This window comes from Patella vulgata, chromosome 5 (genome assembly GCF_932274485.2).
Source record: "Patella vulgata chromosome 5, xgPatVulg1.2, whole genome shotgun sequence".
Classification (NCBI taxonomy): Eukaryota; Metazoa; Mollusca; class Gastropoda; family Patellidae; genus Patella; species Patella vulgata.
The window spans coordinates 73,226,423-73,242,446 of record NC_065883.2 but is presented as its reverse complement, the minus strand read 5'-3'; the positions used below and the strand labels follow the sequence as shown (position 1 = coordinate 73,242,446).

The 16,024-nt window shown below is 38.2% G+C and overlaps 1 protein-coding gene across 1 annotated transcript; it reads right to left on the bottom strand.

Moving 5' to 3' along the window:
• Positions 1-14: 14 nt before the first annotated feature.
• Positions 15-9,700, bottom strand: LOC126821339 (dynein axonemal heavy chain 6; the record flags this gene model as incomplete). The annotated part of the gene is made up of 10 exons (XM_050549748.2): positions 9,359-9,700; positions 8,084-8,212; positions 7,866-7,954; positions 6,584-6,803; positions 5,460-5,630; positions 4,024-4,185; positions 3,428-3,517; positions 2,381-2,578; positions 1,277-1,642; positions 15-80 (listed from the first exon to the last, which is right to left on the bottom strand). Coding segments are annotated over exons 1-10 (1,809 nt in total), but the record flags the coding sequence as incomplete, so codon positions are not given.
• Positions 9,701-16,024: the final 6,324 nt, after the last annotated feature.

Here is a 16,024-nt window from a genome sequence, read left to right as displayed (position 1 = left end):
TCCTCCCAGTATTGTGTGGATGTCGATGATATACTTCGATGTATGTCTACACATGCTCTAGCTACTCTCTCTTTTATAACCTGGAAAGTAAAATATCAAAATTAATACATCAACTCTCTACACCATCAGATGGCCGAGATATTGAGTGGATTAGACAATGTATTATTTCCTCCAGTATTTAGTGGATGTCGATAAGATACTTCGATGTATATCTACACACGCTCTAGCTACTCTCTCTTTTATAACCTGGAAAGTAAAATATCAAAATAATACATCAACTCTCTAGTTCATCAGATGGTCGAGATATTGAGTGGATGTCATTTCCTCCCAGTATTGTGTGGATGTCGATGAGATACTTCGATGTATATCTACACATGCTTTAGCTACTCTCTCTTTTATAACCTGGGAAGTAAAATATCAAAATAATACATCAACTCTCTAGACCATCAGATGGTTGAGATATTGAGTGGATTAGACAATGTATTATTTCCTCCCAGTATTTAGAGGATGTTGACGAGATAATACGATGTATATCTACACACGCTCTATACTGACTAAAATCTCTTTATTATCTCAGATAATTTTAGATTACATAATATATAATTATAACATATAATTCAAACAATACATCGTATATAATACAGCATTTGATGATTCAAATACTGACTAAAATCGTTTATATTTTACGCAATTTTGAATAACATATAATATAATAATTAAAGTAAAGAAACGTCAGCTGTACCAGTGCAAGGAAACCAAGGAAACCGGAGGACCAGGAGAAAAACCACAAGGTCGGGCAGGTGACCCTACTTCTTGTAACCTCGAAACGAAATCTTGGACTGCAACATGACAAGCAAGAATTCATTAACAGTTGATGGAATATAGTTTTTCGACCAACCAGAATCAAAAAACTTCCATTTTGGGATACAATATCTATGGGAAGAGGTTTTTGAGAAGGGAGTGATTGACCTTCTTCAAGATAAACAGAAATATATCTACATACCATGGGTTCCATGTCGGCCGTATATGCCGGTCAAGACCTAGGGCTATGGAAAATGACCGCAACTAGATCTGACCCAATGGTCATTTTGCATGCCGGAAAAAGAGCCTTTTTTTTCAAAACCCAATTTTCAAACATGGCTACGATCAACCTCCACTATGTAACTATACAATTGTACGGCCAATACAGAATAATGCACATGTATAGAAGCCACATAATCTTGTGATTGGTGTTATAGAGTTTTATACAAAGTCGTAAACTGAGTGTACTACATACCTCCACATCATATCTTTCATCAGTAATAAATTCGGTATTTTGAAAGAAAACTTGAGCAACACTGAGCATAGCCTCATCCGTCCATTCATCGTACCAGTCTATAGTACAGCAGTTAATGAGCGCAGGATTCATTCGACATCTCTGACGGAATTTATCGCCTGCAGGACTCATTGTTAGGACAACGTGAAGGTTTTTTCTAACTCTTTGTATAAAGAACTGATAAACAGCGACTCTTGTGTCCGGTATATCGGCTTCAGAAGCAGCACTCTTTAAATCCATGGTTATTCCGTCCAATTCTTCATTATCAAAAAGATCCGGAACTTCCCCGGAATTCAAGATACAGTTGATATCCTCGAGCAATGATTCCTTCAAATAAATAGTCATACAGAATTCAATATAAAATTCTTAATCAGTTACAGAGATATAGTGTACCTACGTTTTTTATTATGTTTCCAAAAAAATGTGTTACCCTGGCAACAACTTTTTTAATGTTAATTTTTCCTTGTTTATTACATTTTCTAACTACTTGTACCATTTTCAATTCAATAGCTTTAACATTTCAGAACAAAATTTTTCAGATAGCCTCCTCCCTTAAGAGAAATGTCTAAAGCCAGGTTTCTAGTTGTCAGAAAATAGTCAAACGGAAATCAATATATCCTGTCTTTATTAGCCCAGTTGGTGCAGAAAACTAGGACATAGTTAAACCTCGTTTCATTTCATTTCAAAACAAAATTTTCAAGAGCATTGTTCAAAGCAGACTTTCCAGAAATCATGTCAACTTCGGGAAATATGGAAAATGATCTTCCATTTCCCATAACATTTACAGTCTTTAATAAAAAAAAAACCCATTTCTTGATAATTTGTTATGTAGCTTATTGTATTCTGATTCTATATCATCATAGTTACGTTGCTCCAAAACCATCCAGTTTCATTCCAAGCATGAACTTCTAGGCCAGGTGTTGTGGGTTTTTGCTCATATTTCATGTGCTTTTCTTCTTGGTAGAATTGCTTCTTGATAGATTAGACACTGTTGGTCAAGTTGTTTAAGTTCTACTATTGTTTAGTTGACACAACTGCTGTAATGGTGGCCTTATAATTACTTACCTTCACAATGTCGGAATCGGCCAATAAGAAGACAGTATTTTGACCTTTGACACCACTGATTCTGAACACCTTCTTCAAGTCATCTCGGAATTCCAGTGTTCCGTAATGTTTATGTAGGGATAAACGGAAGAGTTCACAGCGAGCTATATGGCTGGCCAGATGAACCACAGTAGATTTGCCTGTACCATCCAATCCAACCTAAATTTAAAATAAAATGCACTTTTAATCGGAAAGATATTCACAAAATGGGGGTGCTTAATAGTCAGTCCAGAAGGTTTAAAAAAATAAAAATAAAAAACACTTATTCACAAAGGGAGAGCTAGATTGTCCGTCCAGAAGGTTTGGATTTGTCAGTACCATCAGAATATATTAAAAAATTTCAGATGACAGATGATTAGTTGATTGTATCATATTCAGTTGGCAAATGCACTGTCACCCTAAATTCTTGTGTTTACTCCATTGACAACTTTAATGGGATTAGGAGAATTCAATTCCAGAACATTCGATCAAATTTCCCTATATATCACAAATACTGGTTTCATACACAAGGGATTTACTACAATAGGATGGTGTCCTGAGCTGAGTCCTTCCTGAAACCTATCTTATGGCTAATAGTGCTATTGTAAGATCTTTCTTTTTCTTTGTTAGATCTTTCTATTCGCAGTGGAACGCAGATCATTCATGGTACTTTTTCTTCTTCTCCCAATGGGATACCAATGGTCTATAATTCAGAGATTAGACTTACTCCCTATGAATGCACAAGCTTGTATGCTCCAGTCAAATGTCTGACGTGGAATGGTTTCATTGGATAAGAAAGCAAGGGTCTTATTCTTGAAAACTAAAATAGTTTTAGAATTCAGTCTTTCGATTGGCTAACAGCTAGAACTTGTACAAAGATTTTAAATTTGAGACAATGAAATGACTAAACTAGTTTAAATGTTCGTGAATGAGGCCTCTGAATTTGGATAAAACTTTTAAAAATTATGGATGGTGCACTAAATCACAGGTTATTACAAATCACTCTACAGAAACGTAAATAAAACTTACCAGTAAAAGATGTCCACCTGGCTGTCTAAAGACTCGAGCAGCTCGTACAATATGTTCTACAGCATCTTTAAAAAATACCAACTGACTCGACTGAAATATACAACATCCCAAAATAATCAGGTCAGTGAATTTTGACGCATTCAAAATGGCTTTATACTCAATTTTGTTAGCGTATCTCATATATTAACGTCTCTGAATGTCAATTAAATCTCTAACAAACTAAGATATTGTGATGATGACATTACTAACAGGAATGGTTTAATTCCTTTCAGTATTTACAAAGATGAATTGAAAATTCGGCAGTACACTGCGTCTTCCTTATCGAGGGGAGGATGGCCATAAGGTCCATCACTGAGTCCTCCGGTTTCCTCCCACTGCTAGCGAATTATTGAAATAAAATTGAACCATGTCAGTCCCAAAATGACTTAGTCGAGTGGACATTAAAATTTCTCTCTCTCTCTCTTTTCCTAATCGAAGCCAGGAAATTATCCAGATTGATATTTGAATTTTATTCTTAAGAAAGAAACTTTAATTCAGGATTCAGACCAGTAACATGAAACAAGAAATAATGGGTGTTTATGAAATGATTGACATACCTTAGAATTACCGAAGTTCAGTCTCATATAATAATCTTCTAGCACTGTGCCTAGTTTACTGCGATCAGCAAGTGGTTGATATGTTCTATTGGTCGTATCAATCTCGAAAAAATCTCCAAATAAAACCTGTTCATTCCTCAACTTCTCGGCTGTCCATTTTACCTAAAATAATAGTACAGTAGATATGTATACAATATTTTGTAACTGTGTATCCTGGAATACCTCTAACAAATACAGTCTGTGCCTTATGTGTGCATGCGCCTGACATAAAATGGCGACGCTATATTTATATTCAATCATTAAAGAAATGAAATGAAAATGAAATGGGGTTTAACTTCCTACTGTTCTACTCCTATACTGGGCTAATGAAGACGGGCATACACCATACAGTGTGCTATGAGGGAAATTTTGCCTGGGCAGCGGCACTATCGCCTACTCTTATATCGAATTCCAACTGCCAGGGGATCTTTTACGTGCATTCCAATATTTACACGGGACCTCGGTTTTTCGTTTCATCCGAAGGACTAGACAGCTGTCCTTGTCAGGCCCTCCTGTCCTGCATCACTGACAAGGGGAAACCACACTGGAAAATCTGGATGCACTTTCTCGAACAATGCAGGGATCGAACACCCGACCTCCAGGCTAACGAGCCAGCGTCTTACCCTCTTAACCATGTGATCCCCTAATCATTAAAGAAACTGTCTTATTAATATATAGACCCCTTTAGGGGAATCACGTGGCTAAGTGGGTAAGACGGTAGCTCGCTAGCCTGGAGGTCGGGTGTTCGATCCCTGCATTGGCCGAGAAAGTGCATCCAGATTTTCCGGCGTGGTTCTCCCTTGTCAGTGATGCAGGACGGAGGGGCTGACAAGGAAAGCTGTCTAGTCGTTCGGATGGGACGAAAAACTGAGGTCCCGTGTACACATTGGCGTGCACGTAAAAGATCCCTTGGCAGTTGGAATTCGATATAAGAGTAGGCCGTAGTGCCACTGTCCGGGCAAAATTTCCCTCATAGCACACTGTATGGCGTATGCTCGTCTTCATTAGCCCAGGTTAGGAGCAGAACAGTAGGACGTTAAACTCCATTTCATTTCATTTCATTTCAGATCCCTTTAGTATTGTAGCTTATATTTCTTCCTATTGTGAGTTTGCTCTATTTTTTTTTAAAAGGAATTTTAATCAATTACTGTCATGCTTCCATCATATGGAACTCTTTACCATGAAAAGTTAAAAACAGTAAAAAGACACAGGCCTTTTTCGACAGACATATTGTAGATGAACTTGAGAGTCACTGTAATTTGCAGCCATTAGTAGTCATTTGGTTGAAATTCCAGCACCATATGTAATAAGAAATGACTGGGCTAATGAAGGCGAGCATATGTCATTCAGTGTGCTATGAGGGAAATAAAGCAATTATGATTAGTAATATTACATACCTTGAAATAATCGTGAAGGTTATCTGAGAGGACATCAAAGAAAGTCATTCTATCCTGTGTATCAACTAGACGGTCATGGAAGACTCGAGTAGCTTCATGAGCCAATAACTGGGCACAACTATCTTTACTGACTATCACCGAATCATTCGCCTGTAATAAACCTTGGATAACCTGGAATATAGAAATAGATATTGAATCAAGGGCTTGTAATAAGTCTGGTATAACCTGAAATATAGAACTAAATACTCAATCAAGGACCTATAATATATTTATATAGAAATAAAGAGAGAGAGAGAAATGGGGTTTAACATCCACTATGCACAAACTAGGTCATTTTGGTACTAACACACTGTTCAATTCTATTTCAATAATTGGTTATAGCAGTGTTTTAGTAGTGGAAATTATAAAACTGGTGGATCCAGAGAAAACCCATGTCACGTACAAGCTTGGGTTTAAACCACATCACTTAACTGACCTAAAGTGTATGTGTTAGATCAATAGGCCCCCATACTACATCCCCCCCCCATACATAACCCCCTAACCATACATAACTCCCTCCCCATCAAAAGACTGTAAAAGGTATCTAAAAATCCTGTTATATACATATTCCCCCAGTCAATAGTTTCTGATGACAGTGGGGATCTGGTAGTTGAGAGTTAGGGCACAGACCTGTCTACCTGTGACGCGTACAAGGGATATTGGGCCTTGTTGTTTGAATGTGACCAAAAAACAAGGTCTACTTGTGTACACCATGGCGTTTATGTAAAAAGATCCCTTGGCGTATGCAGTCGACAGAGAGAGATAGAGAAATGGGATTTAATGTCTACTCGACACAAACTTGCGCATAGGGGTCTTTGGCAGTGGGAGGAAATCGAAGGACCCGGAGAAAACCCACAAGGTTGGACATGCAACCCTACCCCTTGTCACGTACATCCGGGGAATTGAAACCATGCCACTCAATGACAGACCTTATGATACAACACACGCTAACCATTTGGCCACCCAACCATGCTGAAGTGAAAGTAGACAGAAAAGCCACTGTCCAGACAAAATTCTCCTCTTTACTGGGTTGATATCGCTAAGTTATGGCCAACATTTTCAGGAATGAATTCAAGTGTTCTTACCTTAGAGAGATCTCTGATATTAAATGTATAATGTGATTTGGTTGGCGTTGGCAACATGATGCTTCCCATCCTATAATATATCGCAATACTTGCCGACACCATCGCAAATAAACAATCTTGTACTTCGGGCATAAACTCGCCATCTTGTAAAAATCTGCCGAGCTGAACCTGGTATATATGTTGTAATGATCTAGTTGAAGGCTGGGGCAGAGCAAAAATACTGAAATAACAGACAGATGTAGAAGATCAGATAACACTGTCACCTGGGTATCATTTAAAGATACATTATGGGAGATTCGATAACGAGTTGGCAGTTCTCACTATAATAGTTAAAAACTAGATAATGTAAAGGCGACTGAAATTCCCATAAGCCTCAGGAAATCAAATACTTGTAAATTGGACACTCATTATCAAAATTAATCAGTCAGCCTTAAACTGGTCACAAGTACAAATAGATGACTTTGGGTGATTTTAAATGATTTTTACTAATTTTTAAACAAAGATTTGATATTAAACGAATGTGAAAGAAATTAGTGCTAAGAACACAGGATTAAATGATACCCGGGTTACAGTGTTAAAGGACAATATTGGTGTCAGTCATTATAAAATATGTGATAGAACTGGTTAAATACATCCCAAATATAATTTTAACACAGATATCATTGCTACGGGAGATGTGTAACAAGCATGTGAAGAAACGGGAAGTGACGCCAAACATGACAAACACACGAGTTATCATTCTATATAACTGATTGAATTAACGAGCGATAACAGACATGCGATCGAATTTCATTTCACTGATAATTCAGTTGAAGGTGAAAAGTTATTATATGAGACGGTGAGAGGATATCTGACAATTCAAAAATAGAATTTGCTTAGAGCAGTGATTCTCAACCAGTGTGCCCCAAAATTATTAACGGCACACTATGTAAATGCGAAAAACCATTGGTGTCTATTGGTAAGTTAAAAGCTGTGTTTTTCTTTATTTAGTTTGAATCATGCTATGTGTCTATGACTAGTCTCTGTCTGCCGTCTATAACTTGCCATGTTTTTATTTTATAAAATTCAAATATTTTTCATATATATTTACCCAGATGTGCTGCTATTTTTTCATGAGTTCCAAGGTGTGCCGTGGGCAAGAAAAGGTTGAGAACCACTGGCTTAGAGTTACAACGTACTATAATATGGTCATCTACTGATTTCTTTAATATGTTTGAAAACTCTCATCCTTATATTAGTTAGCCCCCAAAATAAACCATTTAATCAAAATAAATCATTTTACCAGAAATGTTTGAGTAATCTGGGACTGGTTGGATTTCTTCCACCACCAGGTGGACCACAAGCTGTAACCAAGGTTACATCCAATATATCCTATAATGAAAGAAAAAAGAATTCTTATAAAACATTTTTTTGTCAAATTCACACTTCAAAGTTTGGAGGAAGGAAAGTAATGGAAAACATATCTTTATATAAAATTCTGATATTTGTCCATACACGTACCTTCCATTGTAATTTCTTGGTATCGTAGAAACCACCGAGTTCTAGATATTGACGTAATAATTCTAAAGGCGGCTGGGCACCATATTGTTCTGGTGCCGGCATATTCAAATCATCCACAAACACAACCACCTGAAGTAAAGGAAAATTCATACAAGTTCACTCAAAATTTTTTTATCATTACGAGTATGGAGTAAAGGATCATAAAATCTTGGAGTTTCGAATTGAGCACTTTCGCTGAAATGACATCTTACATTTCTGTATCAATCTAGCTAATGAAATGAAATAAAATGGGGGTTTAACGTCCTACTGTTCTGCTCTGACTGGGCTAATGAAGATGGGCATATGTCAACAGTGTGTTATGAGGGAAATTTTGCCCAGACAGTCGCGCTATGGCCTACTTTTATATCAAATTCCAACTGCCAAGGGATCTTTTACGTGCACTCCAATGTGTACACAGGATCTGTTTTCCATCCCATCCCAACGACTAGACAGCTTTTTTTTTCAGGCCCTCTGTTCAGCACCACTGACTGACAAGGGGAAACCACATCGGAAAATCTCGATGAACTTTCTCAGCTAACACTGGGAGCGAACCTGCGACCTCCGGGGCTAATGAATACTGGCATATGCCATGCATGTGCTATCAAGGAAAATTTTGCTTGTCGATTAATCTTTAACGTGCTCTTTATATTTTACCACTAGAAGCTACACATTGCCAGGCTCTCTGCACTAAACCATGATAATCTCATGGAACTTTCTTGGTCAACATCGGATTGAACTGGGGAATTCCCCATTAGTGAAATGAAATGGGGTTGAATGTCCTACTGTTCTGCTCTGAACTGGGCTAATGAAGACAGGTATATGCCATACAGTGTGCTATGAGGGAAATTTTGCCCGGACAGCGGCACTACGGCCTACTCTTATATCGAATTACAACTGTCAAGGGATCTTTTACGTGCACGCCAATGTGTACACAGCATTTTGGTTTTTCCGTCCCATCCGAACGACTAGACAGCTTTCCTTGTCAGGCCCTCCGTTCTGCATCACTGACAAGGGAAAACCATGCCAGAAAAATCTGGATGAACTTTCTCGGCCAATACAGGGATCGAACACCCGACCTCCAGGCTAGTGATCCAGCATCTTACCCACTTAGCCACCGTGATCCCCCTCCCCATTAGTGAGCCAGTGTAAAACACAAATGAGCCCCGACGCCTCCCTTGTTTGTAATTGCTAATGATAAAATAATCGGGGTGTATTTTAAAAATATATCAATCTCACCTTTCTGCCTTTAGGAGCACCCATTGCATCTTTACCCTTCTTGATCAACTTGTGCATTATTTGAGCCTGAAGTCGAGCTGAACTTGTCTGAGCGCTGAACTGTATGGTGGTACTCAACAGGCCAGTCTGAATCTTTGGTTTCGCTGTGCCGAGTAAAACATCCAGTGATTTACTTTCGGTTTCTTCCTCGCCGAACCTAGTCAGACTACTTATGTCATCCAAGATGGAGGTGTGTTTCTCTGAATAGTTAAAGATCTCGCCAAGAATAGTTCCATTCTTGTAAGTTGTTCCCCCTTCTTTTTGCAGACGTTTTAACATGTTGTTGATAATGGCAGATTTTCCGACACCAGAATCCCCTAGAAAAAATATAGTAATGATACAAATGTTTAACCTTAGAGGCATCGGAAATAACTGATTGGGGAATCACCTAAAAAATATATTAATGATACAAATGAATCATCTTAGAGGCATCGGAATAAACTGATTGGGGAATCACCTAAAAAACATATTAATGATGCAAATGAATCATCTTAGAGGCATTGGGAATATCTGATTGGGGATGGGATGTTGAACACTTAGAAATAACTGATTAGGGCTAGGGTGTTAAAGACTTAGAAATAACTGATTGGGGCTAGGGTGTTGAAGACTTAGAAATTACTGACTGGGGCTAGTGTGTTGAAGAAATAACTGGGGCTAGGGTGTTGAAGACTTAGAGATAACTGATTGGGGTTAGGGTGTTGAAGACTTAGAGATAACTGATTGGGGATAGGGTGTTGAAGACTTAGAAATAACTGGTTGGGACTAGGGTGTTAAAGACTTAGAAGTAACTGATTAGGGTTTGGGTGTTGAAGACTAGCGCAGTGGACGCTTACGGCTGGCCCATCCAATCACTTGATTTGATATTTGTTTATTTGGTGCAATATCTATTTTATGTCTTGTCTGCAGGTTTATCTTGTAGATTTTTGTTTTACGTGGAGCGCGGTCTTCCTGCACTTACTATTAGAAATAATTGATTGGGGTTAGGGTGTTGAAGACTTAGAGATAATTGATTAGGGCTAGGGTGTTGAAGACAGAGATAATTGATTAGGGCTAGGGTGTTGAAGACTTAGAGATAACTGACTGGGCCAAGTTTGGGTTAATGGTTGGTTTAGGGGACTGAAGGCAGGGATTAAGAGTGTGTCAGCAGGTATCTGTAACAGTCTGAACTGACAGAATTGCCATTAAATGTCACAATTCTGTCAATGCAACTAACTCAGCAAGCATGTTTCAGATTATTTGGTTGGTTGAGATATTTTGTTATTCTATTAATCTTTACAGACCCAAATCTTATTATTGGGATTTACAGAATTCAGTTCCGTAAAGTTCAATCCAATTTCCAATAAGTGTAACTGTCTGTACTTACCTGTAATAAGAACTGGATGTTTATGAAGCAGAAGTAAACTAGTCAGGAAAGAGAAGCGGATGATGTCAACAGTTGGAACAATCTCCGCCTCCTGAGGTTCATCACTTTTCTTCTGATCAGACATTAATCCCATTGTCTCTCCAATCGTTATCATGGCCCCTTTTTCAATCAGCGATTTGGTCGTTGGTATCATTGCATCCCAGGGAGAGAAGCCGCCCGTCTCCATATTGACGAAGAAACTGTACATACTCCGGTTGCCGGCTGGTAATCGTACACCTAATGGAGGCTCAACTTCAAAGATTTCCCTCATAAAATTATCGAATTCGTTACAGATATTAACATCAACGTCTTTATCCGAGCCTCGACGACTGACCTCATCCTCGTCCATATCCTCCTGACGTCGCAGTATGCCGCCCACGCTCCAGGTGTAACAAAAGGCGTAAAGTTTACCCAGAAAGTTCAACAACTGACCAGGACTTTTATGTAAGTAATATGGTTTATCATTCCTGAAAAATACAAATAAAGAGTTCGAATTTGCACCAGTAGAGAATTTAATTATAGCACTGGAACCTGGGTATCATTTAATCTTTTGTATCTAGCATTAATTTCTTTCACATTCGTTTAGTAACAAATCTTTGTTTAAAAATTTGTAAAAATCATTTAAAATCATCCAAAATCATCTAATTTGTAACTGTGTCCAGTTTAAAGCTGACTGATTAATTTTGATAATGAGTGTCCAATTTACAAGTATTTAATTCCATGACCACTGTTCAAAAATTAATCATTATACATCAATAATCAGTTGGGTTGTTTATTTTTCAACAGTGATCTAGAAATTAAACGCTTGTAAATTATACGCTGATTATCAAAATTGAATGGTCAGTTTTAGACTGGACACAAGTACAAGTTAGATGATTTTTGGTGATTTTAACAAATTTTTAAACAAAGATTTGATATTAAATGAATGTGAAAGAAATCAGTGCTAAATACACAAGATTAAATGATACCTGGATTACAGTGTAGCAATCTGATTAAAATACAGATCTATATTTCGTTTCGTTTTTTATACTTTCGATGGCCGTGTCAGGGGTCGTGCGAGCGTCTTTTGACTCTATGACGTCAGACATTGATTAATCAATCAGTGTTGGCGTTTCTAGTGGTTTACCCACAGTTCTGTGCATGGCACGCCAAAAAGTTGCCGTAACAGACTGGTGGTAACATGACAACTCTTCCAGATCCTAGTGTAGTAAAATCAAGTAAAACGAAATTTTGAACTATAAAAAATGTAACGAAATAGGATCTGTGTTTTAATCAGATTGTAATTATGACCATTTCAACAGTACAGTGTTTTTTTTACATTATCTATAATCTATACCAATCTCCGCTCCCAGAGATAAGTATACTGTTTGTTTATCTCTAGGAAACGTCGGCCATTTTGAATGTCATGTGATGTATCCTGCTGCCGGTCACTTCATAATGATCCAAGATAGATCAGTGCTCGCATTTCTTCAGAAATTTCACGTATTTAGCCGAATCACTCACATTGTGTGCTAAAAATAGTTCCCGGTAAATCATCAAATCGGCTGTTTTTGAAGGAACTTTTGATGTCAAGATGTTTCAAGGATCATTAATATGAAACTCATGCAACGAATCGATGTTTATTCAAATAAATCCTGTCAATCAGGAGCCACTGGGGGCGGAGCATAGGAATCAAATTTAAATGTTCTTTTATTCATGGCAGAAACTATTATATTTATTTCTTACTTGTCATCTTTACTATGCGAATCCTCCATAGCTTCAATATCGTCACGTAATTTACTTTGTCGTTTCGATTTACGTTTAGATTTACCAGACTTGGCTAATGGTCCATGAGATGAGTTTCTACTTGATACACGACTCTCGGTACTACCAGGTCGTAACTCATCCTTGTCTGAAAATAAATCAAATGAAATGAGAGAGAGTGAGAGAGAAATGGGGTTTGACGTTCACTCGGCATAGACTAGGTCTTTTCGGGACTCACATCGTCCACTCGAAATAGACTGGGTCATTTCGGGACTAACATATGGTTTAATTTTATTCCAATAATTCGCTTGGGTCTTTAGCGGTGGGAGGAAATAGGAGGACCCGGAGAAAACCCACAAGGTTGAACAGGCAACCCTACTCCTTGTCACGAACAACCAGGGAATCAAAACCACGCCAGTTGACTCAATGACGGACCTTATGATACATAACAGATGTGCTCACCATTCGGTCATCCAGCAGCCAGGAATCCTGAGAACCCAGAGAAATCCCACGGGGTTGGGTAGGCAATACTATTCCTTGTCACGTGCAACCTTAGGATAAAAACCACGTCACTTTACTCAACCCCTTATTTTAATGCAATGGTTGTTACCTGGGTTACCAAATCCACCATGTTTACTCATGTAGTCAAGGTACGCCATCAATAAATGACACAAAGTGGCCACAATACTCATATCTGGTGCCACCACGGTCTGGAATCTCTGGTATTTCTTCAAGAACTTTAGACCTCTGTCCATACTGTGCTCAAATAGTGCTAGAAGATGATTACGTCCACTTTCAGGAATATCTCTTGGTAGATTCTGTATCCAACTTTTCACAAATGGCCACCATCCCAATTCAACTGGATCCTGAAATTAATTTTTCGTTTACCAACAAAACAAAATGGGGGAAATGGGAATAGGTTTTGACATCTTGATGGTGAAGTTTATTAATACTATGATTCTAGAGCAGTAATTTTCAAGTCATACATTAGATTTTATCTTGTTTGAAACCGATTTGTGAAATGTTGCAATTTTTAACAAACTCAACAGGATCCTGAAAGTAATTTTTCATTTACCAGTAATAAGAGTTAGCGAGTGGGAAATAGTCAAGTCATTAAATATTATAATTCTAGAAGTCATTTTCAAAATGCACACTCAGGGTTTTATTGGTTTGAAAATGACTTGTGAATACATGTTGAAATCTTGTGGTAGAATAAAAATAGTGATTGTATCCATACCAAGTATTCTAGTATTATATTAAAAGACAACTGCCTCTTGAGTCTCAGGGATTATATCACTTAATTAATAAGTAGTTGATTAACATTTGAAACAGCCTATTTTAGAATTCCAGCAACAGAGAGAGATTAAGCTTGAAAATCTTGCTTATGATAAGGATACACCAATTTGAACTTTTATCCTTTCGGTATGAAATGAAAATTTTGCCTTTTATTTCTTGGGAGAAAAACAATAATTTGAAAACAAAAAATCATGGATGCTCATTTCAATTTTATACAAATTTTTTTCACAAGAATCAAGGGTCTTTATTCAAGACGAAACAAAAAATGATGTTGCTGTGACCTAATAAATAAAATCTTGCCGGGTATTGAAATGTTTCAATGATTAAACTAACAGAAACTTTATAAAAATGTAAATTTATAACAAAGACAAGATATACATACCATATAGACCATAGCACATCTACTGATGGTAGCAGGACTAGCTTGAGATAAATTATCTACTTCAAATATTAATCTCATTCCAGGTGCTAAACTAATACGTTCTCCACTAGCCAGACATAAAACCTGAATAATATTAAAACAAACTAAACTAATACGTTCTCCACTAGCCAGACATAAAACCTGAATAATATTAAAACAAATTTTATATTTAATTACAGTTTGGACTAATGACGTATTGGTTGGGGTGGTTGGAGCCTTGGTGGGTAGAGTGTTTGCCTTGACACTGAATAAGGTTGCTCTTCAATCTGATCCCTGCATTGGCCCAGAAAGTTCATCCAGATTTTCCAGCGTGGTTCCCCCTTGTCATTGATGCAGGATGGAGGGCCTGACAAGGACAGCTGTCTAGTCGTTCGGATGGGACGAAAAACCGAGGTCCTGTGTACACATTGACGTGCACGCAAAAGATCCCTTGGCAGTTGAAATTCGATATAAGAGTAGGCCGTAAGTGCCACTGCCCGGGCAAAATTTCCCTCATAGCACACTGTATGGTATATGCCCGTCTTCATTAGCCCAGTTTAGGAGCAGAACACTAGGACGTTAAACTCCATTTCATTTCATTTCATTTCATTTTGTTGTCAAACTTGTTGGCACTCTTGTCCTTTACCTAATACATCCTACACTCATTAGACATAAAATCTGAACAATATCAAAACACATTTTATTTTTATTTTAATCCACAGTTTGGGGTATGAGCTGGGAAGGTGTCCTTTACATCGAGGAGAAGGACGATCCTCATCAGGTTAATCTCAATTCTTTTGGCACTCCTGTACGTCCTATAGCTAAATGTAGAATCGCCAACTGCTAGGCAACCAGTGCAGTTGTGAGTTTGATTTCTGTTGGGTACATGAGGACTGAAGGCCAGTGCTTCATTGTTGGGGGCGGGGGGGGGGGGGGGGTGTGTCTAGCAATGTTAAGGATTTGTGTAATAGTTCTGTAGTAGACTGCCAACTGCAAGGCAACCAGCATTGTGAGTTATGTATGCAAAAGTTAATACTCATGGTCGCTGCTACTGTAGGGATTCCCCTCCTCCTACCCTTACCAGTTTGCACCAGATAGCATTAATCTCTTTTGCCAAAACAGTGCTGTCAAGTGCATGCAGACTGTTAGACACATGGACAGTGTTTCTGTGGGGATTACCCCTTCCCCCGCCCCTAACTGTAACTATTAACGCCAGTTAGCACTTATTTAATCTCTGTGGCTGAAACATTCGTCCACATCGCTTTACTTTATATCTAAACAGGTAAATGTAAAGTGAGAGTGAGAAATGGGGTTTAACGTCCACTCGACACAAGCTAGGTCATTTCGGGACTAACATATGGTTTAATTTTATTTCAAGAATTCGCTTGCGCGTAGGGGTCTTTAGCAGTGGGAGGAAACCGGAGGACCCTGAGAAAACCCCCGAGGTTGGACAGGCGACCCTACTCCTTGCCACGTACAACCGGGATTTTGAAACCACGCCAGTTGACTCAATGACAGACTTTATGATACAGCGTGCGCACGCTAACCATTCAGCCATCTAGCCCCCCTAAATGTAAATTTGTGTTACCTTTGAATCATCTAAGACTGTATTAAGATTTTCTACCCACAGTGTATCAACAGGTCCGTCCAATATAATCCACCTCCAATCAGTGGGCACCGTCTCTAATAGATCTTTCTTCTCTCCGTCCTCTACAACATCCGTCTGATCACTGACACTTGTAGCTCCAGTACGGGTCGTCGTCTAAAAATACACATCGCATTGATT